General features: G+C 39.9%; 1 protein-coding gene across 4 annotated transcripts in view; it reads right to left on the minus strand.

Annotated features, from left to right (window-relative positions):
- Positions 1–27,892, minus strand: part of DIAPH2 (diaphanous related formin 2) — an 807,400-nt gene that overhangs the window by 747,161 nt on the left and 32,347 nt on the right. For 3 of the 4 annotated variants that reach the window (XM_074964436.1, XM_074964435.1, XM_074964438.1), the window contains exons 2-4: positions 20,353–20,385; positions 17,494–17,667; positions 7,374–7,478 (exon numbers count right to left, since the gene is read on the minus strand). In XM_074964436.1, the coding sequence (XP_074820537.1) occupies positions 7,374–7,478; positions 17,494–17,667; positions 20,353–20,385 (312 nt within the window). The remainder of the gene's footprint in view (positions 1–7,373; positions 7,479–17,493; positions 17,668–20,352; positions 20,386–27,892) is intronic. The other variant, XM_074964437.1, reaches the window with a different exon arrangement.

Raw genomic sequence — 27,892 nt, forward strand, 5'->3', positions numbered from 1 at the left:
AAGTTAGTTTATTGCATTTCCACACTACCACCACCTCACAGACTTTCATGAAAGCAGCCATTAGCTGACTGAGCAAAGTGACCATCTTCCTTGTAGTTATACCGAAGCAGAAAAATAGGAGCCATGTGATGCTGGAGCACAAATAGTTTTAAAAAAGCAAGCAGTAACTCTTCTCCAACTAAACCTTAGAGTTTCCAAACAAACAACAACAACAAGTGTAGGAAGTAAGGAAAATAACAGTTAAAAAAAGGTGCAGCACACCTTGGAAGAGATTAATTACCTTTAAGAAGCACAACCTTATTTGTATTATTGTATCACCTAAGAGCTGCAGCCATGGGCCAGGACCCCATTGTGTTAGGTGCTGTACCAACACAACTTTGAGATACTAAATTCTTATTGGAGAAGGGCCAGAAGAGTTTTAAAAACTTGATCACTTTAGGAATCTTAAAAGAATAAAGGAATCTGCTTTATGAAACAAGACGATGACCTGGAACTGACCAAAGAAGAAAGGAGATTGCCATCAGTACATTTTGCCTTAGGGGGATTAGATAAGCATTGTGTTGCATAAAGTTCCAAGGAGAAATGAGCATTAAGATGGGACATTGCAAATCACAACTTAATTGCATTTGCCGAGTGTTGACCCAAGAGCACAGCTTGTATGAGTGACCCATTGTCACTGTCATACCAATGAGGAAAGTAGCCATGGCAGAGGAGCAGAGGCATGGCATTGGGTTGTAGCTACGGAACACAAAGCCCCTTAAAAGTCCCTAAGGCACCAAACAGCCTTATTCTGGCCAAGTTACTACATGAGTCAACCAATGAGAAGCAAGTGTAAGACAATGCGTGGTGCTTCGAGTTTTTGGACAGCTCCAGTGACTATCACAGCTCTCAAACTGGGTAATAATACTGACTTGGGTCAATTTTCAGTGCTGCTGTAGGCAGCCCTACGACAAAGGTTGATTTCATTCTGCTGCAAGAAACGGTCACCTGAACCCCAGTATTATGAATGCTAAGTCCCCTGAAAAATAATTTCGGCCAAAACTATTCTGATTAATTAAGGTCAGAGGCCCATGTGGGCTCTCTAACATGTAGAGTTTGGAAAAGTCCTTAATGAAACTGCAGATTGTGGGATGTGCAAATAACGAACAAACAGGTAAGTGTAAGGCCGTAATAGCTGCTCGCTGGACTTTAACAGAACTCAGTGACAAACTCAACATCTTCAAGTTTAACAGGTAGTCCAATACGTGAGTTAAGTGAGAATCTGAAGCAGACAAACCACAGTAGATTTACCAAAAGTAGATTTGCTTCCATTTTTGAAGTTCAGTCTTCCTCATGGACAGTTTTCTATTGTTCAACACTATATTCTGCACTTCAAATGAAGAGTCTATTTCTACACCTACTCGTCATCCAGGAGCCAAGCCATGCGATGTGGCATGGGTAGACTGGGGTGAACAGTTTTCCCCAAGTCTTGAATCAATCAGCAAGTCTATTGTCAGTGACAGTCAAACAGGTGGCCAAAGCGACAGGTCCAGGAACCGTATCTGCCTCAGGCAGGTTGACACCATCGCATGATGTTGACTTTGCACTTTTTCATAAATTTGAGATGCAATGGTGTTGGGGGACAAGCTTCCAGCAGGGTTCTTGGCCATGCAGCAAGGAAACCACCGCCTTGCAAATTGCAATCAGAACTGCCCCCCTGAAGTGTAACTTGCATCATTGCTTGTTGGATGCCAAAGAGGTCTAGCTCTCGGAAGCCCCAAATGAAAAACATTGCCTGTATAATCTGATTCCTCAGCTCCCATTTGCCATGTGGGCCTGGCAAAAAAGTCAGTTCAGTGTGTTGGCTAACATTCTGCAGACCTGATAAGCATGCCTCTGATGGGCGATGCATCCATTCGTAAGTACTAATGCTTTTATTCCCAAGGATAGGATCTTGCTCCTACCTGGTGGCTTACAACAGTGATTCTCAACCAGACGTATGTGTACCCTGGGAGTACACCAAGGTCTTCTGGGGGTACATCAACTTATCTTGATATTGTCTAGTTTTACAACAGGCTACATAAAAATCATTAGCAATGTCCGTAGAAACTAAAATTTCATACAGACAGTGACTCGTTTATACTGCTGTATATACTATACATTGAAATCTAAGTACAATATTATATTGCAATCAATTTATTTTACATGGTAAAAATGAGAAAGTAAGCAATTTTTCAACAACAATGTTGAAATACTTTTGTATTTTTATGTCTGATTTTGTAAGCAAGTAGTTTTTAAGTGAGGTGAAACTTGGGGTATGCAAGATTAATCAGACTCCTGAAAGGGATACAATAATCTGGAAAGGTTGAGAACCACTGGCTTACATAATGCATGGTCACCCTGTTGTCCATCTTGATCCTGAATGTATGATCTTTCATTATGGGTGGAAAGTGGTTGCACACGTACTAAACTGCTCTGAACTCAATGAGACCGATGCAAACGACAGATTTCTGAGGTGCCCATTTGTCCTGTACCGTAAGGTTTTAAAGAGGGGCACCTCAGCCTATCAGAGAGGCATCAGAATACCTCTTTGTCAGCGCTCAGTTCTTGTTCCTAAGGAGGGGACACATATGGGTCCTGATGGAGGTTGCTGATATTTGTAGGAGCTCTAGTGCGTTTGCCTCCTGGAATCGTCATCCCCATACATACCCCAGGGATTTCAAAAGGGCCATTGAAGTGGGGTCCAAGGGAAGGGCAATGGACCCAAGGGTGGCTGTAGAGGGATTCGCATGTGCTTGGTTCCTGAAGACCCTCTTTCAGAGCCAACCTGGGAAAAGGGGTCAGAGTGGGCAGGAGGTGGATCCCTCAAAGGATATCTTCAGTTCTAAAGAGGCGTCATCCCTTATATCAAACGAGGATGCTGAACTCATCAATATTGAAGGGGGGGGGGGGATTTCTTTCTGTACCATCAGCAGGGGAGAATCAGGCTCCTGGGAAACTAGAAGATCCTTCTGTAGCAGCTATCTACATGCTACTGGAGGAGGCACTGGTGAGTCAATTCAGATGGTGCTGTAGCTGGCAGTACTGACGATGGCAAGAGCGCCATCAGAATGTCCCTTGTGCCCTACCAATGGAGCAGGTACCAGAGGAGCTGGGGTCAATACTTACCTTTCTGAGGTGGCTTTGTCTGGCTGGTTCTGAGCCAAGTACCATGGTCAACAAGTCAGAGGAGAGTCTCCAACAACACTCCAGGAGCAGCAACTTAAGCTGGTCCTTCCTCAGTTCCTCGATCTGCTTCTGAATCGGATACAGATCTTGCACCTTGATCAAATGTCTCCTCTAGACAGTGGAGACAATTAGACTGGCTATCACTCAGGGGAAGAAACCCTCTGCATGTATGGTAGGATTTAAAAACTTAGGTTTCTGGAATAACAAATTTTAAAAAAAAATTCACAAAGCCTCTGACAAAGGGAGAAGCCCTTAGTGGGGTGGAAATGGGACAAGGTGCTGAACCACATCTATGAAAGACTGAACAAGGCAGGCCCACAAAACACACAAACAAATTTGTGCAGTAAGTAAATAGTTAGATGTTATAAAACACTAAGGAAACAAGGCAATTAAAGTAACAAGCCTAAGACTGGTAGCACTAACTAATGGACCCCCACAAAGCTCAGTGTCATGCCAAAGGCAGCTGAGAAGGAAACAGAGCAGGAACACGCCCTCAGACAGGGCATGAGGGCATACAGACCATGGAGCAGACCATGTGGACACTGCTCCCAAAGGTCTTCAAGCACAGGTGTACCTCCTCCCCACAAAGTGGTGAACCCACAGGGACAATTATGGGACCCAAAAAAAAAAAAAAATCAAATTAGCTCATAATTAAAATGTTTAAATGCTATGTCTTTTGATATTGTGATATCCCGGGGGGGGGGGGGGGATGTCTTGTACTCTTCAGGTTTTTAAATTTGTTTTGTATCTTAAGTAGTCTGTGGAAATATTATCTGACTTAACAGGGTAGGAAAAGCTTTCTGACAAAAAACAAAGTCATATAGTTCAGCTATTAATGGATGGATGGATCCCAAGAGTAATAAGGACAATCTAAAGGAGTACAGACAAAATTAAGAAACCTATACAGCTAAAATAATAAAATAGTTAAGGCCATTTATGTTTTTGATTAATATACTTTTTAAACTAAGCTGCTAGACTTTGGCAGAAAAAAAAAAAACCACAATCACCAACAACCTGGAACAGCCCTACTACAACCATTCAAAAGAGTTTACCACTAATATGCTTTTTACTTCCAGAAAGGAGCTGCCAGCTTAAGTGTATAGACTACTTGGTGCAGACCATGTACCATGTGAACCTCAACTGTGTGATATGAACACATGAAATTGGTGGTCACATGGATCTGCCTGACCTTTGCTGCCAAATTCTTCTAACAGTCACCCATCAACTTGGACTTGCAGAAGGCTGGCCACTTGGCAAATCATCTGCAAACTCACAGTAAATCAGCCCAGGTGCCCTTCACCCCCTACAAAGTACTTTTGCAACAAAGAGAAGAAGCCACTCAAGGCACTGAAACTGTAAGTTACTCATGGGAATGTCCAGAAAGAGATAATATACACAGAAGCAGTCAACTAAGTGGGAAGGAAGCACATCCAGCGGAGGACGATGACCATAAAGCAAACAAAGCAGACTGATGAAAATAGTACTTAAGAATAAAATGACATTGCATTTGAGTCAACTGTTGAATTTTTTTTCCTTTTAATCAACTGCTGTAGTTGCCACAGAAAGATTATCAAACATAGATGCAATTATCAAACATAGATGAATCTTAAGGACACTTAATAGGTGGGTCAAGTCATTAAAATCAGGTTTCAGAGTAACAGCCGTGTTAGTCTGTATTCGCAAAAAGAAAAGGAGTACTTGTGGCACCTCAGAGACTAACCAATTTGCATCCGATGCATCCGATGAAGTGAGCTGTAGCTCACGAAAGCTCATGCTCAAATAAATTGGTTAATCTCTAAGCTGCCACAAGTACTCCTTCTCTTTTTTCATTAAAATCATTAACTCCTAAGTTTAGTTATTTTACCTACATAAATCTTTCATTAGATTTAAGCCAAAAGAAAAGTTAGGGCCATGAGAATAATAATTTACCGAGAAAAAATTACGAACATACATCTACACTTCTGGTTTATTTATAAATTCCATTCAAGTTTTAGAATTCAATTGACGTGCACCTAAATTACCTATTTTAAAGTCTGCATGTGAGTTGGAGTACAATATTTTAAAAGGAAAACATTGTAGACATCGATGAAACATCCAAACTGAAGGCTGAACAACGTTTTAAAATGAAGATTTCTCTGAAGGTTGTTTTGAAAAAAACAAAAACTATACTTAGTATTGTATTTAAAATCAACACCCAAGTTTATGCTACACTTCTCCACAATGTATTACATATTGTGATAAGGTTAAAGTTTCTTAAAAATGCAAACAAAAGCTGTTAGGCATGCAACCTTAGCCATGCTTTATTATAAAATTCCTAAATTTTATCTTAACATCTTTAGGGGAAAAGCCACTTTCAGAAAATATTTTTGAAAAGAGTATTGCTTTAAATATTCCCAGTAGACACTTTTTCCATTCCTTCTGCAACAAGGAAGTTTTAGTAACATGTAATTGGTTTTCCTCTTGCTTGGACTGATCCTACATTTGATTTTTTTATCATCATCAAATGGAGAAAAAGAAGCTTTAAAGCACCCTAATCAAAAATACCTCAATAAACCCAAAGCTAGTTCACACAAAAATATTACCAAATCATTTTCATAATAGTGGAATGTTATTACAGCTGGTGTACTAGATGATTGCGGTATGTTTAGAAACATGTAATGCTTTACACTCTGGATTTTTCATTCTTTGAAGGACAAGCTTTAAGCTTTCATATCTATTGGTTTAATAAAGATAAGACAGATGCGACTTTCTTTCAATATCTCTATTTACACATTACACCAATCAACTCCCCTCATTCAGTGAAAAGGATAATCATGTAACTTCTTCCAAAAATCCATTCAGTTATATGGAGTTCTAGTGTTGCGAAGAAATTTGAAGTCAAAACTTCATATAGTAACAGTGTACTGATGAAAATCTGTTTAAAAAAAAAACACTCAGAAGCTCAAGTCACTTACCTCACTTTCAGTTCTATGCTTATCATTAGGAAGATAAACGAACTCTCTTATTTTGCAGTTCATTTTAAAAATAAAAACATATGATTATCCATGTATAGTTATCTGTATTTTGCACTCAGACTTAGTTGCATAAAATTACTAAAATTTCTGCCTTTAGGTATTACACTGAATATAAAGCTTGTGTTTCCCAAAGCATTTTGCTACATATAACTGAATGCAAAAATGGGGGGGGAAGTCCCAATTTCCAAGTAACACTCTATGCATCACCCAATTCTATTGAAAATGATGCTAATGGCAAGTTTCACTTATCACTTGAAACATATTTCTGCTCTTGGATACCAAAAGCTAAATTTTAAAAAATGATGTTACTCTGCTCTGGCAGTGCTGCAATGCGTTTTTTAACATTCAGAAATCAGCTTGCTTAAAGTACAATATACAGCAAATACAAGAGAGGACTACAAGGCAAAACACATTGGTAATTTACAGTGGAATTACTACAGATGTCCAAGAATAGGTTACCATCTTTCACTGCAATCAACCTTAACTGAACATTGGCCAAATGGAGATGGATAAACCTGTGGCCATTTTACCTGAAAAAAAAAAAAAAAAAAAAAAACTTCCCCTCTAGGGACTTTGCATGCAACCATATACTTGTAAGTAATTGAACACCTTTATGGCATAACAAAGTTGTGATTTGTGGATCTACTAACACAGGTATTTATGCACACAACGAGGAGCATGGAAATTCTTCAACACTGAAGACTGACAGCTCCATAAGGTTATCCCTAAGAATGGTGGCATTTCATCTTACTACAGAATGATTCTCACCAGCACCAAAGCACTTTGTGCCCCACCAAGCCAGCTACACTACTTAACTAATTTAACAAATTGAGACCTTGTCCAACATCAATTTTATTACTTTACAAATTTGACAATTCCATGTTTCCATCATCAAGTCCTACTGATTACCCTAGAGCTGTAGATTTTGAAGTCTGACTAGTTTAAAGTGAAGTGAGGGTCATGTTTCAGATTAATTAAAATTTAGTACACCTCGAACAATTTATCTACAATTGATGGCATTTTAAAGTGCATTATGCACAATGGATTTCTAAGGATAGTCTGATTGCTGCCTCAGTTTATTTCATCTCGAAAAGCATAAAGTACACAAAGCCAAGCTTATTATTCCGGTCTATCTTGGAAAAGTTAACTTACAGATTTAGCAGTTGCAGAAATGTACTGGCCAACCATCTCACGTTTCGTGGTCAAGTCCTTATTTCGTAAAGGAGCTTTACGTTCTTCATTTAAGTTCATGTCTTCCTGTAAATGAGCAGACAACATAAAATGACATAATACTTATTTCAGTTTTCTTTTATCTTGACTAGTACTGATGCCCCTTTACAAATAAAAACTGCTCCATATTTGAAAATTAACAGTGACTGAGTTACTGTGTACCTACTTGAAATATCTGTGGTAATCCAGTCAATTATTCCTTACATTGTCCTCTGAATTCTCAATATTTAATTTTTATTCTATACCTTTAACTATACGTTATGAATTTTAATTTTACAATTTTCCATAATACCCCACAACGAGCATTATGTTCAACACAATTGACAAGGAAGTATGCTTCCAGTAAAAACAACAAGAAAAGTAAGATGCTAAAATTGATCCAATTCAGATGTTAAGTTGACCACATGCATAAATTTTGTATTATCAGTGTCCAAAGCTATGTTTTTTATAAAAAACATTTTAATGGCATAAAAACTTGTCACTTTGAACAAAATTGCTCCAGTATTAATGAGATTTTTAGACATTTGACACATTAACCAAATTTGTAAACTTTCTTACACAGGCCAGTTTCCCATAATAAGACCAAAAGCTAGCTTTCCAAACCCATATTTAGCCACTAACAGGTGGGATTATCCCTAACTGATTTAGGAACACTACAATCCCACTGATCAAGCCATATTCCCTGATCGAGGAATACAGTCTCATCAGAATACTCCTGTTTCCCTGACTTGTCGAAGTTCTGATTTTGGAAGGTGCTTATTTACAATAGCTATTTGCTTGCTATGAGTTGGTGCCATTCTCACAACCTGGATGTTAATGAAGTGCCGAACTTCTTTTCCAGTGCAGATGAGCATTTTAACTACGAAACTTTAGGAAAATATATGTAAATATTTCAATTCTAGCATGCACATTAGCATTCAGATTATAAAATGGAAAGAATATAAAGGCCTTACAGAAGGTAAAGTATTATTTATATAAATCTTTGTTAAACTATATTTTCCATCCTGAAGCCCACTGGCTTAAATCCTCCTCAGAAAGCAATGACCAAAACCCCCAAACCCCACAATAATGCTAGCCTTAGCAGAAACCAATGACATTTCTGTCCAGATTATTTGAGCTTTTTTCTCTCTAAACACTGTCCACTATTTCCATTCTCTATTGGTGGTTCTCATTCTGCCATCCTCCAAAGTTATCAGGTTTATCACCTGAGGGCCATTTTATTTATTTATTTTTTTACTCCACCTTCGCGGCAACAAACGGAATTTGGGTTCACTATTTTTGTTTTTGTTTTAAATTTTGGTAGCTGCAAGGTGGGTATATATGGGTACAGTAAAAGTAGTATGATTGTTAAACTTATTTTCTTGCTTTTGTAATTGTGCCCAGTAGATTGTGCGGAGCCAACTCAACTTTATACCACTAAGTTTTTCTTTACATGTACATCTAGGCATCACAAGAATGTAAGTAGTTTAGTGTGCATTAAGTACACAGACCCTGCAATCACAAGTTGCTTCATCTGAAGTTAACGCTGCAATTGTACACAAGAATGGCAGAAATTGTCTATGTTTTATTAAACCAAAGAAAGTATTTTAATTCAGTTACTTAAAAGAAACCATTCATGAAGCGGTCTTAAGACTGGCAAATTAGTTAATGAAGAATTAACACTTAAGTTAAATCCACAATTTTTCAAATTACTGAGGTTAGCTTATGTTTCCTATTCAGGAACAGGTAGTCTAGCCCATTTTGTTTAACAGACGTTTTTACTGTCAAGCTGAAGCAGCATTTTAATATCCCATTATAATCATTACAAGAAAAAAAAACAACTAATTCCAAATTCTATTCCTGCACTGACATTTGGATTCCAGAGAAAAAGTCTTAATACATATGTGTATTTGAGGACATCAATGTCAGTTTAATGAATGGGTCATTCATTCATTCATTCATTCATAAATAAATAAAATAAAGGCTTACCACAAATGCTTGAGATGTGAAAAAAAGCACAAGTTTCTACTTCTGACTACATACTAGAGTTTTTGTTTCAAAACAGAAGTTATAGAAAATACAGAAATTAAATCCAAGATAGCTTTTGTCATTTAGTAGACTAGGACTGAAACCTAAGCGATCTGCACTTAATCTTGATATAGATATAGTCTTGATGCAACAAGTTATCCACTTAGAGATCATCTGTGCAGAGACTACCTGTTCCTTTATATAATCTGTATACGACACCAACAGATGAAGTAAAGCTCAAAAGGGTTTAGTCCTGCCAAGGTAGAAGGACAGACGTCATCTGATATCTAACATATGAAGGCACTGGTCCTCCAGGTATGAATGTGGCTTAGGGAAAGACATAGGTCTGGTACAAACGAAACAGAGACCACTTTAGACACACATTTCGGGTGCATCCACAAAGTCACTATCCTTGGAGAATTGTGTGTAAGGAAGTTCCTCCATCAAAGCCTGCAACTCTCACACTCTGCTTGCGTGTGTTATTGTCATGAGGAATGTAGTTTTTGACACAAGAGAGGAAAGGGAGAGGATGCAAGAGGCTTGAACAGAGGTCTCATCAGAGCTGCCAAGATTGAGTTAAGGTCTCACAAGGGAACATTTTTCCACACCAGCAGATGGAGATAAATTCCTTTTAAGAATCTCACTGCCGTAGCACTAGAAAAATACTGATCTTCTATGAAAGGGAATATGAAAGGCTGAGATAGCCACTAGATACGCCCTCAATGAACTAAGCATAAGGCCCAATGACTGAATAAGCAGCAAACACTACAAGCTGTTCTGGATACAAGTCACAGTTGGCTGAACTCCACAGGCCAAAACCACTTCCATTTTGCTGAACAGGCCATTCTGGTGGAAGGTTTTCTGCTACTGAATACAACCTGCTGAATAGCCGCTGAACAATGCTCTTCCTCCTCTTTAAAATACAGAGCAGCCACACCATGAAATGCAAGGAGTGAGCACAGGATGCAACGTGCAAGTCAGGATGGATAGGAAGGTGTACGGGAGGCTGAACTGACAGCACAAGGAGGTTGGGAAACCAACACTGCCTCACCATGCATGGGCAAGGAGAATGAGTTTGGCCTGACCCAGTTTCAACTGAAGCATAATCTGTGAATTTATCAGAATTGGAGGAAAAGCATAGAGGAGAGTCAATTGCCAGCTCAGGTGGAAGGTGTTCATCAGGGAGGCCAGACTGAGGCCCTCAGAGCACAACAGATATTACTTGTTGTCCTTTGTAATGAATAGGTCTATCATTTGCCAACTTGCAAAACTAAGAACGGCCATAATTGATCAGACCAATGGTCCAGTATCCTGTCTTCCAACAATGGCTAATGTTAGATGCTTCCGAGGGCATGAACTCAACAGGGCAATTATCCCTATTCTCAAATCCCAGATTCTGGCAGTCAGAGGCCTAGGGACACCAAGAGCATAGGGTAGCATCCCTGATTGTCCTGAGTAATAGCCATTAATGGACCTATTCTTTGTGAACTTATCTAATACTTTTTTGAATCCAGTTACAGTTTTGGCCTTCACAACAACCCCAGTCACCAAGTGCCAAAGATTGACTGTGCATCGTGTGAAGTAGTACTTCCTTTTCCTTATTTTAAACCTGCTGTGTAGTAATTCCATTACACCCTCTAGTTCATGTGTTATGTGAAAGGGTAAGCACTTTCCTATTTACTTTCTTCACATCAATCATGATTTTATAGACTTCTATCATACCCCACCTTAGTTGTCACTTTTCCAAGCTGACTAGTTGTGACATTCTATACGTTGGGGGAGTGTACTGTAACCCCATACTCCTCATTTCATATAATTGTGATCTTACCTTACAAGGAATGCTTTATATGTATCAGGGGAAAGGTTATGATCTGCTGAAAGTCATTTCTCTATCCATATATGTGTATCATTAATGAATATGAACTTATGAGAATTTTGTTGTATGGTAGTCACTAAAACATACTGTAAGTTGAGGAATCAGGCAGATATTAGCTCCCCAAACGCAACAGCAGAGAAAGTAACCAATGCCCAGGTGAGGTGTCAAAGAATCCATCAGCAGCCATTGTCCAGCAAGAGAGCTACAATGCAATGACACACCTGCATGAGGCCACACCAGGAGAATTGCTCAACACTGCTTGGAGAGACTCAGCAATGCCCCTCAGACACGCCTGGACTTGTGCTCCCCAAGCACATGAGGGTATAAAACAGACAGAGTGAACACATACTGGGCTCTTCTCCTGTCCACACCTTCGCTAAGACACTGAGAAGAAGACAAGACTTCAACAGAGGAGACTGGCCCAGGTTTAAGGAACAAACCTGTATATTAATAACTGCAGTATCCAGTGGGGTGAGAAAAACTGCTTAATCTAGATGTTGACCAGTCTAATAGGGTTGAGAGTTTAGACTGCGTGCTTATATATTTTATTTTATTTTGGTATCATTCTGACTTTTTGCCCATCACTTAAAAATCTATCTTTTATAGTCAATACATTTGTTTATCTTTACCAGTGAGTTTGAACATAAGAATGGCCATACTGGGTCAGACCAAAAGGTCCATCCAGCCCAGTGTCCCGTCTACTGACAGTGGCTAATGCCTGGTGCCCCAGAGGGAGTGACCCTAAAATGTAATTATCAAGTGATCTCTCTCTCCTGCCATCCATCTCCACCCTCTGACAAACAGAGGCTAGGGACACCATTCCTTACCCATCCTGGCTAATAGCCATTAATGGACTTAACCTCCATGAATTTATCCAGTTCTCTTTTAAACCCTGTTATAGTCCTAGCCTTCACAACCTCCTCAGGCAAGGAGTTCCACAGGCTGACACTTTTGTTTTAAACCTGGTGCCCATTAATTTCATTTGGAGGCCCCTAGTTCTTATATTATGAGAACAAGTAAATAACTTTTCCTTATCCACTTTCTCCACACCACTCATGATTTTATATACCTCTCTCATATTCTCCCCTTTGTCTCCTCTTTTCCAAGCTGAAAAGTCCTAGCCTCTTTAATCTCTCCTCAAATGGGACCCCTTCCAAACCCCTAATCATTTTAGTTGCCCTTTTCTGAACCTTTTCTAATGCCAGTATATCTTTGTTGAGATGAGGGGACGACATCTGTATGCAGTATTCAAGGTATGGGCATACCATGGATTTATATAAGGGCAGTAAGATATTCTCCATCTTTTTCTCTATCCCTTTTTTAATGATTCCTCACATCCATACATCCTTTGTATGAAGTATGGGGCAAATCCGCTCAGGTTTGCAAAGGCTGGCGTATGTCCATTTTCCATTGTTGAAGTGGTGAACCAATTAATAAAACTGCACTGCCCATCTTGAGCAGTGCAAGACAGTATATTTCTGGGGGTTGCTGCTGGTCACAAACCAGGCATTGTGAGAGACAGCCCAGGCTGGGGAGAGTTCAAGGAGCACAGTCCCAGGCTGCATCCCGGGGGGACCCCGTCACACTAGTCCCAGTCTTCTTAATCTCTCCTCAAATGGAAACTGTTCCATCACCCTTAATCATTTGTTGCCCTTCCCTGTACCTTGTCCATTTCTAATGTATCTTTTTTTGAGATAGAGTGACCAGAACTCCATATAGCATCCCAGGTGTGGGAGTACCATGGATTTAATATAGTGGCATTATGATATTTAAAGTCTTATCTCTCCCTTTTCTAAACAGTTATTAACATTCTCTTTGCCTTTTTGACTGATGATGCAGATTGAGCAGATGTTTTCAGAGAACTATCCATGATCTCCTTTTGAGGGATAGCAGCTAATTTAGACCCCAGCATTTTGTATGTATAATTGGGATTATGTTTTCCATGTGCATTACTTTGCAATTACCAATATTGAATTTCATCTACCATTTTGTTGCTCAGACACCAAGTTTGGTGAGATTCCTTTGTAACTCCTTGTAGTCAGCTTTCGACTTAAGAATCTTGAGTAATTTTGTATCTGTAAATGTGCCACCTGACTATTTGCCCCTTTTTCCAGATCATTTATGAACATGTTGAACAGCATTAGTCCCAGTATAAATCCCTATTTCTCTCTCGCCATTCTGAAAACTGACCATTTATTCCTAACTTTTGTTTCCTGTCTTTTAACCAGTTATTGATCTATGAGAGGACCTTCCCTCTGATTCCATCACTGGTGACTCTGCTTAAGAGCCTTTGGTGAGGGACCTTGTCAAAGGCTTTGTCAAAGTTCAAGTACACTATATCCTCTGGACCACCCTTGTCCACATGTGTTGACCCCCTCCAAGAATTCCAATAGATTGGTTAGGCATGATTTCCCTTTACAGGAGCCAAATTGACTCTTTCCCAACATATTTTTATCTATGTGTCTGATAATTTTGTTCTTTACAATTTTCCTGGTACTGAAGTTTGGCTTACCAGTCTTAATTGCCAAGATTGAATCTGGAGCGTTTTTTAAAAATCTATGGCACATAAGCTTTCCTCCAGTCACCTGGTACAGAAACTGATTTAAGTCATAGGTAAAACTATTAGTTCAGCAATTTCTTATCTGAGTTCCTTCAGAACCCTTGGGTGAATATTATCTGGTCCCAGTGACTTATTACGGTTTATTTTATCTGTTTGTTCCAAAACCTCCTCTATTGATCGCTCAATATGGGACAGTTTCCCAGATGCATCACCTAAAAAGAATGGCTTGGTGTAGAAATCTCCCTCAAGTCCTTTGCAGTGAATACCGATGCAAAGAATTAATTATCTTCTCCACAATGACATTATCTACCTTGAGCACTCCTTTAGCACCTCGAACATCCAGTGGTGTCACCAATTGTTTGGCAGGCTTTTGGCTTCTGAGGTACTGAAATTTTTTGCTGTTAGTTTTTGAGTCTCTGGCTAGTTACTCTTCAAATTCTTTTTAGGCCCGCCAATTAGACTTTTACATTTGACTTGCCAGAGTTTATGCTCCTTTCAATTTTCCTTGGGATCTGACTTCCAATTTTTATAGGATGCCTTTTTGCCTCCGATTCTTTCACACTGCTGTTTAGCCCTGGTGGTATTTTTCAGTCTTCTGTTCTTTTAGTTTGTTGTGTACACCTAATTTGAGCTTCTATTATGCTGTTTATTAAAAGTTTCCCTGCAGTTTTTAGGCATTTCACTCTTGTGACTGTTCCTTTTAATTTCTGTTTAACTAGCTTCCTTATTTTTCTGTAGTTCCCCTTTCTCAATTTAATGTTACTGTGGTGGTTTCTTTTAGGTATTTTCCCACTCCAACAAGGATGTAAAACTTAATTATATTGTGGTTACTATTGAGCCGTTGAGCTACATTCACTTCTTGGACCACATCTTGTGCTCCTCTTGGAACTAAATCAAGAACTACCTCTCCCCTTGAGTTCCAGGACTAGCTACTCCAAGAAGCGGTCATTAATGTTGCCAAGAAATTTTATCGCTGCATCCCTTCCTGAGGCTGTCCATAATGGAATAGAAATCCCTCATTATTATTGAGTTTTCTATTTTTATAGCCTCTCTAATCTCCCTGAGCATTTCACAATCACCATCGCCACCCTGGTCAAGTAGTATACTCCTACTGCTATACTCTTATTAAAGCATGGAATTTCTATCCACAGAGATCCTATGGTACCATTTGATTCATTTAAAATTTAACTATATTTGACTATGTTTTTCCCCTCCCCCCAGATAGGTCACGCTAGTGGGGGAAAGGTACTATTTTGTCATTCCTATATATTTTGTACCCTGGTATTACAGGGTACATCTACACAGCAAAGAAAAACTAAGCCAGCCGACTTGGGCTTAGGCTACAGCAGGGCTGTTCCACTGCTGTGTAGACTTTCAGGCTGGGTTGGAGCCTGAGCTCTGGACCCGCAGATGCATCAGAGCAAATAAAGCTAACAGGGCAATTATTGTGTGATCCATCTCCCGTCACCAAGTCCCAGCTTCTGGAAGTCAGAGGTCTAGGGACCCCCAAATCATTGAGTTGCATCCCTGACTACCATGAGTAATAGCAATTAATGGCTAAAGTATTTCAAAACTGACCTGTTGCTTAAGTTATATTATTAGAGAGAAGCAGACACTGATGTTGGAAATCAGATGCAAATGTGTGTACTTTGGTCACATTAGGCTCAGAGATGGAGATAACCTAGGAAAAATTATTGTGGAAGGAAAGGTGGAGGATATCATGCTAGGGGATGACCACCAAGGAGATGAAAGGATGATGTATGGCAGATTACTGGAAGGTCCGTTGCTCAATGCTCAAAGTTAGCAACTGATTCCAAAAATTCTGCTATGTCATCAGTGATACTCAGACATGAACAAATGGATTTACTTTCTTATTCATGCTTTAAGTACTGATCTTAGTTTAATCTATAGTTGATTGCATTGACAACTGCTCTGTAATAAAGCAAGCCTAATTTATGTTCACACCTGGATATGAATGTGTTTTGGATCACAGGAGAAGGCGCTCAAAGTCATGGCAGCTCCAGTTACATACATGTGATGCCATGAAGGTAAGCATAACCTTTTCTGAAAAGGGAATAACCTGAATAAAAATTCAGATGCAATCAAACATTCTATTCAGACTTTGGAATGATAATACACTCGAAGGTTAAAAAAAATATTTTCACCTTCTTAACATGAATACATGTTGCTCCTGTTTAATTTATACTGGCACACCACGGATTCAAGCTTCTATGTGCTAGCATTGTTTAATATTCTCAAAACTATGCTAACTTTCTATTATGCTCCCTCGAATATGCTTATCATATTTTAGCATCTTGTTTGTGCTCAGCTGACAAATTAAGAGCCTCCAGTAGGTAATAATTATCCATTACTCGTGGTAGTAGCAAACTGTTAGATTTTTTTATGCTTTCAACTTCAACTGAGAGCTCTTAAAATACAACTAGTTTAAGTCAGTTAATTGAATCTGCTCACCAAAATGAGCTATCACAAAGAACCTGTTCCTCTCAATGCCTCTTTAGAACAAAGTGCTTAGTCATTTAAAGCATTAAATCTGATTCTTTCATGCACATTTTCATTTACTGGGGTCGATTGGATTGATCTGGAAAATCTGAAATCCTCCCACATAGATTCTCCTGGAGCCGATTTAGGTATCAAAGCAGTAGTGTATTAACAATTAAGACCCTTTGCTACTTATTTGTTCCAATAGTGCTCTGCCACTTGCTAGCTTTCTGAAAGAATAGTCAGTCCTAAGGAAAGGAATTAGATTGCCTATTTCAACTTACATGCTCAGAAGCGTTAAAAATACTCAGTCATCTAACACTCACAGAAATTGTACATAGACAGTCATACAGTAGCTCCAAGAAAATATGAGTTAAATTGGAACTGAGAAAAAGCTATGAAACAAAGCAAACCATGGTCTTTTGCTGCAAGTTATATGTGAATACAATTACCTCTGATGTACATAAGCTATACACACTTACTTTTTTAAAAGTAGGTTTCCATGTTACTGAGGAAGAAGCATGATTGTAGTAATTTTGCCATAAATGTCACTGTTATCATAGGCCCTAACACATTACTGTTTATACATGAAACCTTAAGACCCTGAAGAAAATGTAGTGTTATTTGTATATAAAAGGTCTTTTTGTATTAGTAAGCCCTTCAGTCTTTTTCAGAGATCACTTAATCCTTTCACAACATTCACATAAGCAGTAAAACTGGTATTGCTGTAACTGTGCTATTTGAAGATTGTTTAAAACAGTTATTTGTCAAGGATAGCAATCTCAAATTTGTTCTACTTTTGTCAAGTCCTTTGTGGTTCTCTGTAGACCTGAATTAGGCAACTCTGGAACATGCCATACACTCAGGCAAGTTTTACTGATTATTCAGTCAATTGACAGATTATGTAGCTCATAAAATTAAATATCTGTCCTTTGTATGAAGCGCATAGGGTATGTCTTGGTGTTTCACAATAGTAGCTAGCTCTGCAGCCAAAGTTTCAAGTCTCAAAGTAAGGTGGAAAAACTATTCATTGACATCTCACATTTCAAAACTGTTGATACACATGAAAATGTAAGAAAAAAACTTAGCAAATTGCTTACCATCATTTTTTCAAAGAGATCCATAACTTCTTTTTCTGATAAATTCATACAACGATCATCAAACAATGGTTGGGCAACTGGAAATTCACTTATAGAGGCTTGAGAATCAGGGTGCTGAATGAGAGGTTTCTCTTTTTTTACAGCTGATTTTCTAAAACTGGTTAATCTGTCACGCTGAAAACAAAAAAGGTATTTTAAAATAATTCCTATATATATATGCACAATGTGAGAAAGCAGCATAAATCTTTATTGATCGAATTGCATGCTCATGATGCAACGAACACATCAAGTGTTATTTTAAGTAGCAAGGCCAAAAACCAGAGACTGTACTATTTATAAATTCGTAAAACTCCTCGTTCTCAGAATTTTTTCCCCCCCATTCAGAATTAAGTTTAATCCAAAGTAGTGGCACTGAGGTATAGCCTACATCACCACATTTAATTCCCATTCTCATATTCACCTACACACCAGTACATTAGGGTCTCAAAAATCTTGCAAGATAGCTGGAACGGGGAGAAGGGCATGCTGCACATCAACTGGTAACAGTCCTGTTAACCAATTTCTGATGAACATTGATAAATTTGAGGACAATTGCCCAATCCTCTTTTACCTGAAGACTGGTGGTGGGTTTTTGGAGGATAGCTGAAATGGCAAAATTTGGGGGATAATCATGGCTTCACCAGGTGTACACAATATTGCCACATAAAGAAATTTTCCAGAGGAATACAAAGTATCTTAAGGTTTTGTCACCGACTCTTCTATTGTTGAGTACAGTCTCTTGTAATTAGCACGTAGTATCACAAATCAGTCAATCGTTTTACTGCATAGAAACAGCCATTCACAGTTTAATACACTTGCCAGACATTAGTAAAAGCATACCATGTGATCTGCAATGAAGGTTCTTAACTAAAACTGAATGGGTTGTATTCCTTTTCCCCCCTTTATAAGTGCATGCATACTCAGTTAGTTTATTATTACAAGAGGAGAAAGAGTGATCTTGTGATCCTTCATTCTAAGGCTGTTTGTTACCATATTAATACATACACAATTCTACCCGGATAGCTGTTAGTCAGAAAACCTGCTATCTTATACCACCAACTGAAGAATGAAATACTTGTTATGTCTGCTTTAACATCAATGCAAACAAACCATTTAACAAATCTCATTATTGATGTATATTTTATGGAATCGAACAGCCTTAAGAAGACAGATTCAGTAAAACAGTCCATTTGCAACCAGGGGTGGCAGGTCTGCAGAAATTTTGGTGGTGCCCAGAACCCGCCCCTGCCCAAACTCCACCTCCTAAGCTCCACCCCCCCCCCACCTGCCCAAGGCTCTGGGAGGGAGTTTGGGTGGGGGAGGACGTCTGAGGTGCAGGCCCTGGGCTGGGGCAGGGGATTGGAGTGCAGGAGGGGTGCAGGCTCTGGGAGGGAGTTTGGGGGAGTGCAGGGGTGGAGCTGGGGATGAGGGTTTGGCATGTAGGAGGGGGATCAGGGCTGGGGCAGAGGGTTAGGGTGTGGGGGGTGAGGGCTCTGGCTGGGGCTGGAGATGAGGGGATTGGGGTGTTGGAGAGGCTCAGGGCTAGGGCAGAGGGTTGGGGTGGGGCAGGGCTGGGGATGAGTTTGGGGTGCAGGCAAGCTGGGACTGGGGCCAAAGAGGAGGACTCCCCCCAGCCCTTTCCCCGCCAGCAACAACGAGCTCTGGGGAAGAGCGCCCCCCCTCCTCCCCCGGCAGCACATTCACCCCCAACACTGTCACTGCATGTGCTCCTAGGGTCGCACTCAGGTCCAGGAATCTCCCTCGCCTCCCCTGTGGTGGTTGCCGGGGTGGGGGCTACATGCGCCTTCTCCCCTGCTGTTGCCCCTCACTGTAGCCTCACTGGGGGTGGTGGATGGGGCTGCCCCTTGCCCAGCGTGTGGCAGGAGCAGTGAGGGCAGGCGGGGGATGGGGGGGCGGCTGTACTGGTGGAGGGTCCTGCTGGAAAACGAAAGGGTCTGAGGGGGAAGGGCAGGGGCAGCCTACCCTGCCACTAGTGCTTGCGGGGCACTAGGACCCTGCGGCAGCAGTTGATGCAGGGAGGCAGCATGAAGCTGCAGGGGAGAAGCAGGGATGCTCTGCTCCAGGGCCCAGGGAGGTGCACGGGGACAACAAGGGGAGGCTGGGGGACACTCAAGGGAGGAGCAGGGGGGCAGCAGGTGGGGCCGGAGGGAGACCCAGCCCCAAACATTGGTGGAGCCGGGCACCCGGGCCCTGAATATTGCCGGAGCCCGGGGCACCACAAGAGAATGTAACTTGCTGCCCGTTTGCAACAGGCTTAAGCAGCTTATTTAAGGTTACAGGTGTATTTTTTGTAGAATTTTTTTCATAAAAGTGATTAAGTTAAACTGTTTTACATATTGTTAAGTAACAAATCAATAGGTTAAAAGTTTGGTTGTCTACCATTACAACTTACAACTTATTCAAGACTCAAATTTGGTTTTCAATTCCACTTGACTTTTCATGAAATGGGGAAGGGGGAGCAAGGAATAAGTTAGTACTGCAAGACTTACTTTACCAAAACTGAAAACAGGTAACCCTATATAAGCTGCATCCCTTTTGCTTAATGTATTTTTGACCTAAATCAAGCATTTGTGGATAGTGACAATCATTCAAAAATACTGGATTTAAGAATAGCTGCGACAGATTGGTATTTTTACCTATAAATTAATTTACAATTTTTTACCACCCCCAATTACTGCAAATATTTGTAGAACCCAACGAGTGAAACATTTAATATCCTTTAAATACAGGCTACATTGTCCACAACCTTTTGAGTAAGACTGCATGCACTGTAGATAAAAGTTGCCATGAAGGCCTTACCACATCATCTGCCAAAGTTTTTATTTGAATGTTCTATTAAAAACCAAAGAAAGAAAAAGCAAGTTACCTTTGTGTGAAACAAAGAAAAAATTAAGCTCTTGTACATTAATGTGGAAACAGTAACTAAAATCCTCCTTTAGCTGATTTAATAGAAACAAACTGAGATTTATTAATGGGTTTAAGCTAGCAAGACAGACAATTATAACCCCTTACAGAGCATTACTTTCCCTCCACCCAGAAAGATGAGTTGTAGGATGTTAAGTTATTAATTTCGACATACCATACAGCATCAAACTTAAACACTTTTCATCTAACTCACTCTGGGATACTAGTAACCAGTGCAAAAACTGTTATATCTAAGTCCGAGTTTACTTAGTTTTACAACTTGAAAATCTGATGATTTAAGATTTGTGTGGAGGAAGTTATTTCCAGCAGGAGCACCCTTCTCTCAATTTTGCCAGAAGACTCAATCTAGACACATCTAGCAGTGTCAATGTTTCATTTCTTTAAAAGCTTCATTTTGTTCTCACCTGGCTCGCATTAAAAAGTAATGTATATTTCAGGTAACTGTCACCACATACTACTTAAGAACCATTGAGTTAGTAATGGCTTTGGTAGTTTGAGCAGGAACCATTCCAGAGTTCTAGAGAAAAATGTCACTGATTTACATGAGCTATCCAAAACCATGAATTGATCGTTATTTGCCAGCATGGCAGAAAAGTAGCTATAGTATGGTCCCTCCATTAAAGATCCCATATCTCAGTGATGGAGTATCTAAACGGAGCCCTTCCCATTTATTCTAAGTGCTTTCCCCATCCAGACAATCAAAGCCATATAATTTTATAGGGACTATGTTTTACTCACCCAGCTAGCTTTCTTTCATGTACCAGTCTCCTGCAGATACTCAGTAGTGCGAATTACAACTTTAGCTAGCTCAGATATGGCTAAGTAAAAAGTTGTGCATCATCAGCATACTATAGCCACTGCAACCCACATAGTTAGGCTGCACTGTTAACAGCCTCTCCTACATTAGGAACAAGAGCCTTGACAAGATGGAGCCCTGAAAAACTGATCATTTCCTCAGGGAGGAGAAATTGCACAACGCTTTTAGAGAATATTCACCAGGGTAGGGGAGCAACCCAAAACCTACCCAATCATCCACTTGCTATGGTTTGCAACTCAGTCACTACTCCTTCACTGTCTACGGTATCCAAAGGCTGCAGACATTGCTTTATTGTGAGTATTTCATCTTTCTTTATTGCCAGATCATCCACTGACGCTGCCCTACATTCTATACCCAGTTCAATCATCAAATTGACAAGCACTAATGAACTCTGAAACCACCAAATATTGTGCCATCAGTAATGGATACTGTGGAAAATAAAGCATTAGCTTCTGGAAACTAAGGGGAGCTTCAAAGACAGCAGCACTTGTGATAGCTCAACCAGTGTAGTTAATGCTTCTACCACTCACAAAGTAGCTCTTTTGTTACCAGTGCTACCACTTGCTATTGTACTCCTTAACCTCCCAGCAGGGCTTACCGGTTTGACAGACAAGCTCCCCTACACTCTCCAGTTTTGCATATACTGTACTCTCAAAGTAGCAGCCAATGTTTTACTCAAGTATTTGGAGACTGCCCCGTTACTGGCTCATACAGCTCACCTTGAGTTACAGTGGATGTTGCTTAATTGCAACCCCGATATTAACAAACTTCATGTTAATAGCAACTTTTGCCAGGAACCAAACCATCCAACTGACTTTAACGTTAATGGTATTTGGATATTGGCAATAGGCCTGCTGCTTATTCATTTTGGGGGGTGGGGCTGTAGGGGAAAAGGAGACCGGACCACAGGCAGATTTGCAGCCAGGAAAGGAAGCACCAAGACAGGTCTTTCTTAGCTACAGGCATGTTTTGCAGGGCTGCAGCCGGTGCTCAGCACATCCCAATGCTTCCTTACCTGGCAGCAGCATCACAATCTTGCCTACACCCACGGACCTGCTGCCCACACAGGAGGTAACAGGCTGAGGTGCCCATAACCCCACAAAATGGGGGAACCCCTGCTGGAGTCCACAGTGCTTCAGGCTAGGGGGCATGGCTTTCATTCTGCAAGTTCTCAAGTATGACCTACAGATTTAAATTGTACAATGCTTCTGAAAAAGCTCCGGAAAAACTCCCAAAACCTAAAATTATTTACTTGTTTTTAACCATAGAATTTAATTCTTATGTGGCTTTTCTCAAAGACTTTAGAAAACTTAATTTTATTAACGAATGACAGTAAAAACAGTTTAAAATGGGAATTCATTTTATTCATGAAGTTTATAATGGTTTCTAAACACTAAAGTGAGTTGCTTAGAGCAATTATAAGTAACTTTTCAGTTCTCCCTCCTCTTGGCCCTGCAACTCAGAATGGACGAAGCTCACACTTAGATACTTAAATAATACCTCAGCAAAAGTAGTGAATACCACACTACACATTTAGTATTTCGAAAATTCAAATTACAGGCCCAAAATTTCCATTAACTCATACCTCAATGGGGATATTTTTACTTGGCAATTATTATTTTTGAAATATTTCAGAACAGCAAAGCTACAATCTAAAGGTTTTAATTTTAACTGATTTCCACAGGTGTTCCCACTAGGAAATGATTGTTCTGCACTTCTGAAAGAGGCTAGTTCCATTTAGGTATCTAAATGTGGACTTAATTTTAGCCATTAAGATTTGTCAACTTTGGCCTTAGAAAGGTTAACTATAAACGCCTTATGTAACAGTAATGGTTATGTCCTCAGTAGCTGAAGTCATAAAATATTGATCAATGTGCCTCCATGCATGTTCGTAGTCCAGAATACGTGCATGGTTAAACCAAAGTTATCAAATCAAGTTTAATTCATAGTCTATGGCAGCTGGTAAGCCCGTTAGTAACCAGTTATTTATTCTTACTATTTGATGTCTGTTTTAACATGAAAAGGCTCGATCATTTACCCTTTAGGTCCATTTCCACTGGGCTTGAAATGCGTGACTAACCATAATCTGAAGAGTCATGAGGTCACTCAATTTGTGCATGATTGATACACAGAACCTGCCTAGGTATGTGGCATTAACTAGTGTTTCCGCACAGATACCTTCCACCCTTTTTCAAAGACTTCTTTTTTAAAAAGTTAAATTTAAGCACAATTGCTTCATGTAACCCACTTTCATTCCAGCACCTGTGTGATCAACCCTGAACAACCCTAAACAGAAGCTTGAAATATACAGTAACTCCTCGCTTAACGTTGTAGTTATGTTCCTGAAAAATGCAACTTTAAGCAAAATGATGTTAAGCAAATCCAATTTACCCATAAGAATTAATGTAAATGGAGGGCGGGGGTTAGGTTCCAGGGAAAAAATTTCACCAGACAAAAGACTTGTGTACACACACACACACACACATACACAGTATAAGTTTTAAACAATTTAATACTGTATACAGCAATGATGATTGTGAAGCTTGGTTGAGGTGATGAAGTTAGAGGGTGGAAGAGGATGGGATATTTCCCAGGGAATGCCTTACTGCTAAATGATGAACTAGCAATCAGCTGAGCCCCCAAGGGTTAACACATAGTTGTTAATATAGCCTCACACTGTACAAGACAACACAAATGGAGGGAGGGGAAACAGCATGGCAGACAGAGACAGAGACACACCCTATGGGGAGAGGGAGAGAGACTAAGTACACTGCCTTTTTAGATCAGGAAGCTGAGACAGCAGCTCCTGCCTGCAAGCTCCCTCCGTCCTAAGCCCTGTCATGTCCCGTCCCACCCACCCCCTCCCCATGGAGACAGGGTAAGCGGATGGCAAGGGGGAGGAGGAGACCCCAATATTAGCCTCCCTCTTCCCCCCCACCGCCAGCCCCACACAGCAAGCAGGAGGCTCCCGGGAGCAGTTCCGGGGCAGAGAGCAGGAGCAGCACATGGCAGTTGGGAGAGGGACAGCTGAACTGCCCGCAGTTGATAGCCTCCAGGGCTGCTGCTGCACAGGGACTTAGGTAGCTGATGGGGGGGCTACCAGTCCACCCTGGTTCCAAGCCGCCACCAGCTAGCTGCAAAGGGCTGCTCTTTCTGCAAGCCGTGGACAAAGCAGGCGGCTGCCAAACAACGTTATAAGGGAGCATTGCACAACTTTAAATGAGCATGTTCCCTAATCAATCAGTAACATAACAACGAAACAATGTTAACCGGGACGACTAAGTGAGGAGTTAGTGTATTTTTATTTAACCATCCCAATTTTTAGCCAAGATTCACACATACTGTTCATTACCTTCTCCTTGAACACCAATTCTTAAACTCTGTTTAATGTTAAATACTGAATTATTGTCTCCTGTTTAGTCATTAAAGTCTGCAAATAAAGTTCAACAGCACTGGCTTTTCTTTGCCTCCATAGCAGCTAGCTTGAGGGCTTCAATTTATGTACCTGAAGTCTTTCACAATTTTCTAATCTTGTTTATCACCTTTCTAAGCAATAGTGATTAAAAGCGTCCTCCTCCCATGTCAAGGCTGAATCCCCACTCTGGTCCTTCGAGCACAGAAGGTGGGGGCCTGCAAGGATTCTAAAAATTAATACTGGCCACTCCAAGCTTGTATTAAAATCCCAAGGTTACAGCTTTTCTCTGACCGTGGGCGGGTAGATGCTGCCACCACCCAAGGGCAAAAACCCCTTTGAGAACCCAGGAAAGCCCATTTGGGAATTTCTTCCTGTGATGTACTCACTCTCTCTCACAAACACACACACACACCCCCCACCCCGGGGAAGAGCTGAGAAAGAAAACCAAGGAAATCAGCTGTTGCCACCAGCTAATTAAACAACATTTCCACAAACCTCTTAGGACGCAAAAATTCAATCCTATCCTTAAAAAAGGTACATTTTATTAAGAATAAAAAAAAGAAAGAAGATATATCTGGAAATTTAGGCTAATGCTAGATTTAAAAAAAAAAAAATACAAAATTTAAGAATCAAGAATAACTTTCTTGAGGTCCAGCTTAAAGGTTACAAGCAAAACAAAAGCATTTGGGGTTAGCACAGAGGAGTCCACAAACCATAAAGAAATAAAAAAAATAAACCTAACTGCATCTTCCTAGATATTTCCTGGTCTATTTACATATCTGTGTGTTTCAAATGAGTAGTTTCTAGGTATGATCGGATGATGTTTCACACCTGGCCCAAGCTCTTAAAGCATAGCTGCTCTGCCCCTCCTCTCCAGGAAAGCACCACAGATAGACAAAGGGGAAGTTTTTTTTCCCCCCAATTTTAAGTTCTAGCCTTCCCATTGGCTCTTTTGGTCAGGTGCCCACTCCCTCCCTTTCACCCATGGACTTTTTAACTATTTACAGGTAAAGCAAGGAGAAAACAGCTACTAACAGGGATTTTATAGCTAACTGGGTGTCCATAAAAGAGAGCTACCCAGCCCCCTTCATTTATCACATCCCATAACACAGTTTCCCATTTTTCGTGTCCTGAAGAATTAGCTTACTTTGCCATAATTCCTCGTTTTCTTCAGTCCAATTTTTTCTTCTCATCTAGGTCCCCTGGAGGTCTCACTGGGTTCTGAATTTTTATCTGAATTAATACACTTTCTTCTTTTCCATACCAATAAAGACCATAATGAGACCAAAAGAACTATGCAGCACCCCTTTACCAGTCATGAAAAGTACAAGTAACTTATTACTCTGCTGACACTCTGTGCCAAGTTTCAGTCTAATTAATTTTGTAATAGAATTTAACGTAGCACTCTATCACATCAATAACGTATCTAAGATTTAATAGGTTATAACTGACATTAGTTTTGCCTTAAGCCCACAATTGTATCCTACTTTTTACTACACTTGGGGGAGGCGGGGGGGAATTATTTGTTTGTTTTCAAGTAATACTGGTTCTGCTCACGGTTAAGCTTGTATTTTACTGAGAGACATTTTTCATAGAAGGCAAATGACCAGTACTGGGAACACCACCAAATTTCCTTGATATTTTGATGGCTATTATCAACTAAACAATATTTTGAAGGTGCCAGAAATCCCAGCATATAATGAAGTGCTAGGATCTGCTTTCTAGATCTTTGGAGTTTCTTTATTCAACTGGAGTATCTCCAAGATATTTAAGCAAGTGGACAGCATGTTTTTTCCCCTCATATTCAAGGGTTCTCTCTCAATTTCTTCTCTTCTCTATTTTCTTCATGCTTGTCTACATGCCACTCAAGAGAGTGGATCACTCAAAGAGCAGGCCAACTGCCTTCAGCTAAAGGTCACCCTCTACCAACCTTGTGCCCTGCATCCTATTTTGTTATGCTTCATCACCTCCACATCTCTGGCTTCTTTGTTCATGTGTAATGATGTAAATATTTAGCAAGAAATTGCTTTTCATTTTTACTTCCATGAAAAACTCTCAAGTCTGAGACAATAACCAAAGAGCTAAAGTGTCACTCACAAGGCTGTCCACTTAGTATTTTTCCCCTATACAGCCCCCCCGACCTTTGTTTTAATTGCATCAGTACCACATTCTCCAAATATTTAGGGTCATTACTTGGGAAAACAATAAAAGGATTTAACTAAAGGGGAAAAAGATACCAGTGAAATTTTGTATATTCTGTTGTAAGCAATTCTAGTGATAGAAGATTCAGTAAAGCATAATGCATCCGGAAAGCTCGATTTCAGAGTAATCTCCAACAATGGGCGGGGGGGGGGGGCATCCTTTAGAGGTATGGGCATACTTATTTTTGGTTTATTTCCTTTAAGTATGTCATAAATCAGTAATGATTAAGTCTTATTTTTTTCCTTTGCCATCACACAGTAAAATGGACTGAACCTTTCCAAAAAATAAATGTTTTAACAAAAGCTATAAAGGCATTGTCCAAAACATGTGGCTATTCCCTTCTTACAACCAAGTTATCTGAACACATTTTTAATGGATCCAACAATGAAGATTAAATACTTGAAGCTTAACGTTACAAACCACATTTTGTTAAAAATTATACATAAAAAAAGTTATCACAAGAGTAGTGCCATAACAAACTAGCATTATTGTTGTATTCTTTACCCAACTGTAGCCTTTAAAGTAAGTAATAATTCCTTCATAATTAAGGCAAAAAAATTGTATTTCTAGTATAAAAAGTTTCAATAATGGTTCCAAAAAATTAAATTAAAAAATGAAGCCTCACACTAAACAATAGACAGTCTACGAAATAGACTAGGGATCCTAATGAATTTAAATCAATTATGTGTTAAAGAATTATGAATGAAAACTAATGAACCTTTTAAAAATTCCTATGTCCATGTGGCGTTTTGTATAGACAGATCACCCAACTTACTACTTGTAGTATAACTAGAGGCATATTCCATTTTAAAAGCTAAAAATAGATTCTCTCCACCCTCCTGTCTTTGACACACTGATTGGGGAAAGCATTTTAGTTTAACAGTTGTCTCCCAGAGCATATTCTCACAGCAGTGGTTACCAGCACAGTTTAGGGGCAACCACTGGTAATACCATTTTTTGCCTCATTAACCCAATAAGAT

This window comes from Natator depressus, chromosome 9 (genome assembly GCF_965152275.1).
Source record: "Natator depressus isolate rNatDep1 chromosome 9, rNatDep2.hap1, whole genome shotgun sequence".
Classification (NCBI taxonomy): Eukaryota; Metazoa; Chordata; order Testudines; family Cheloniidae; genus Natator; species Natator depressus.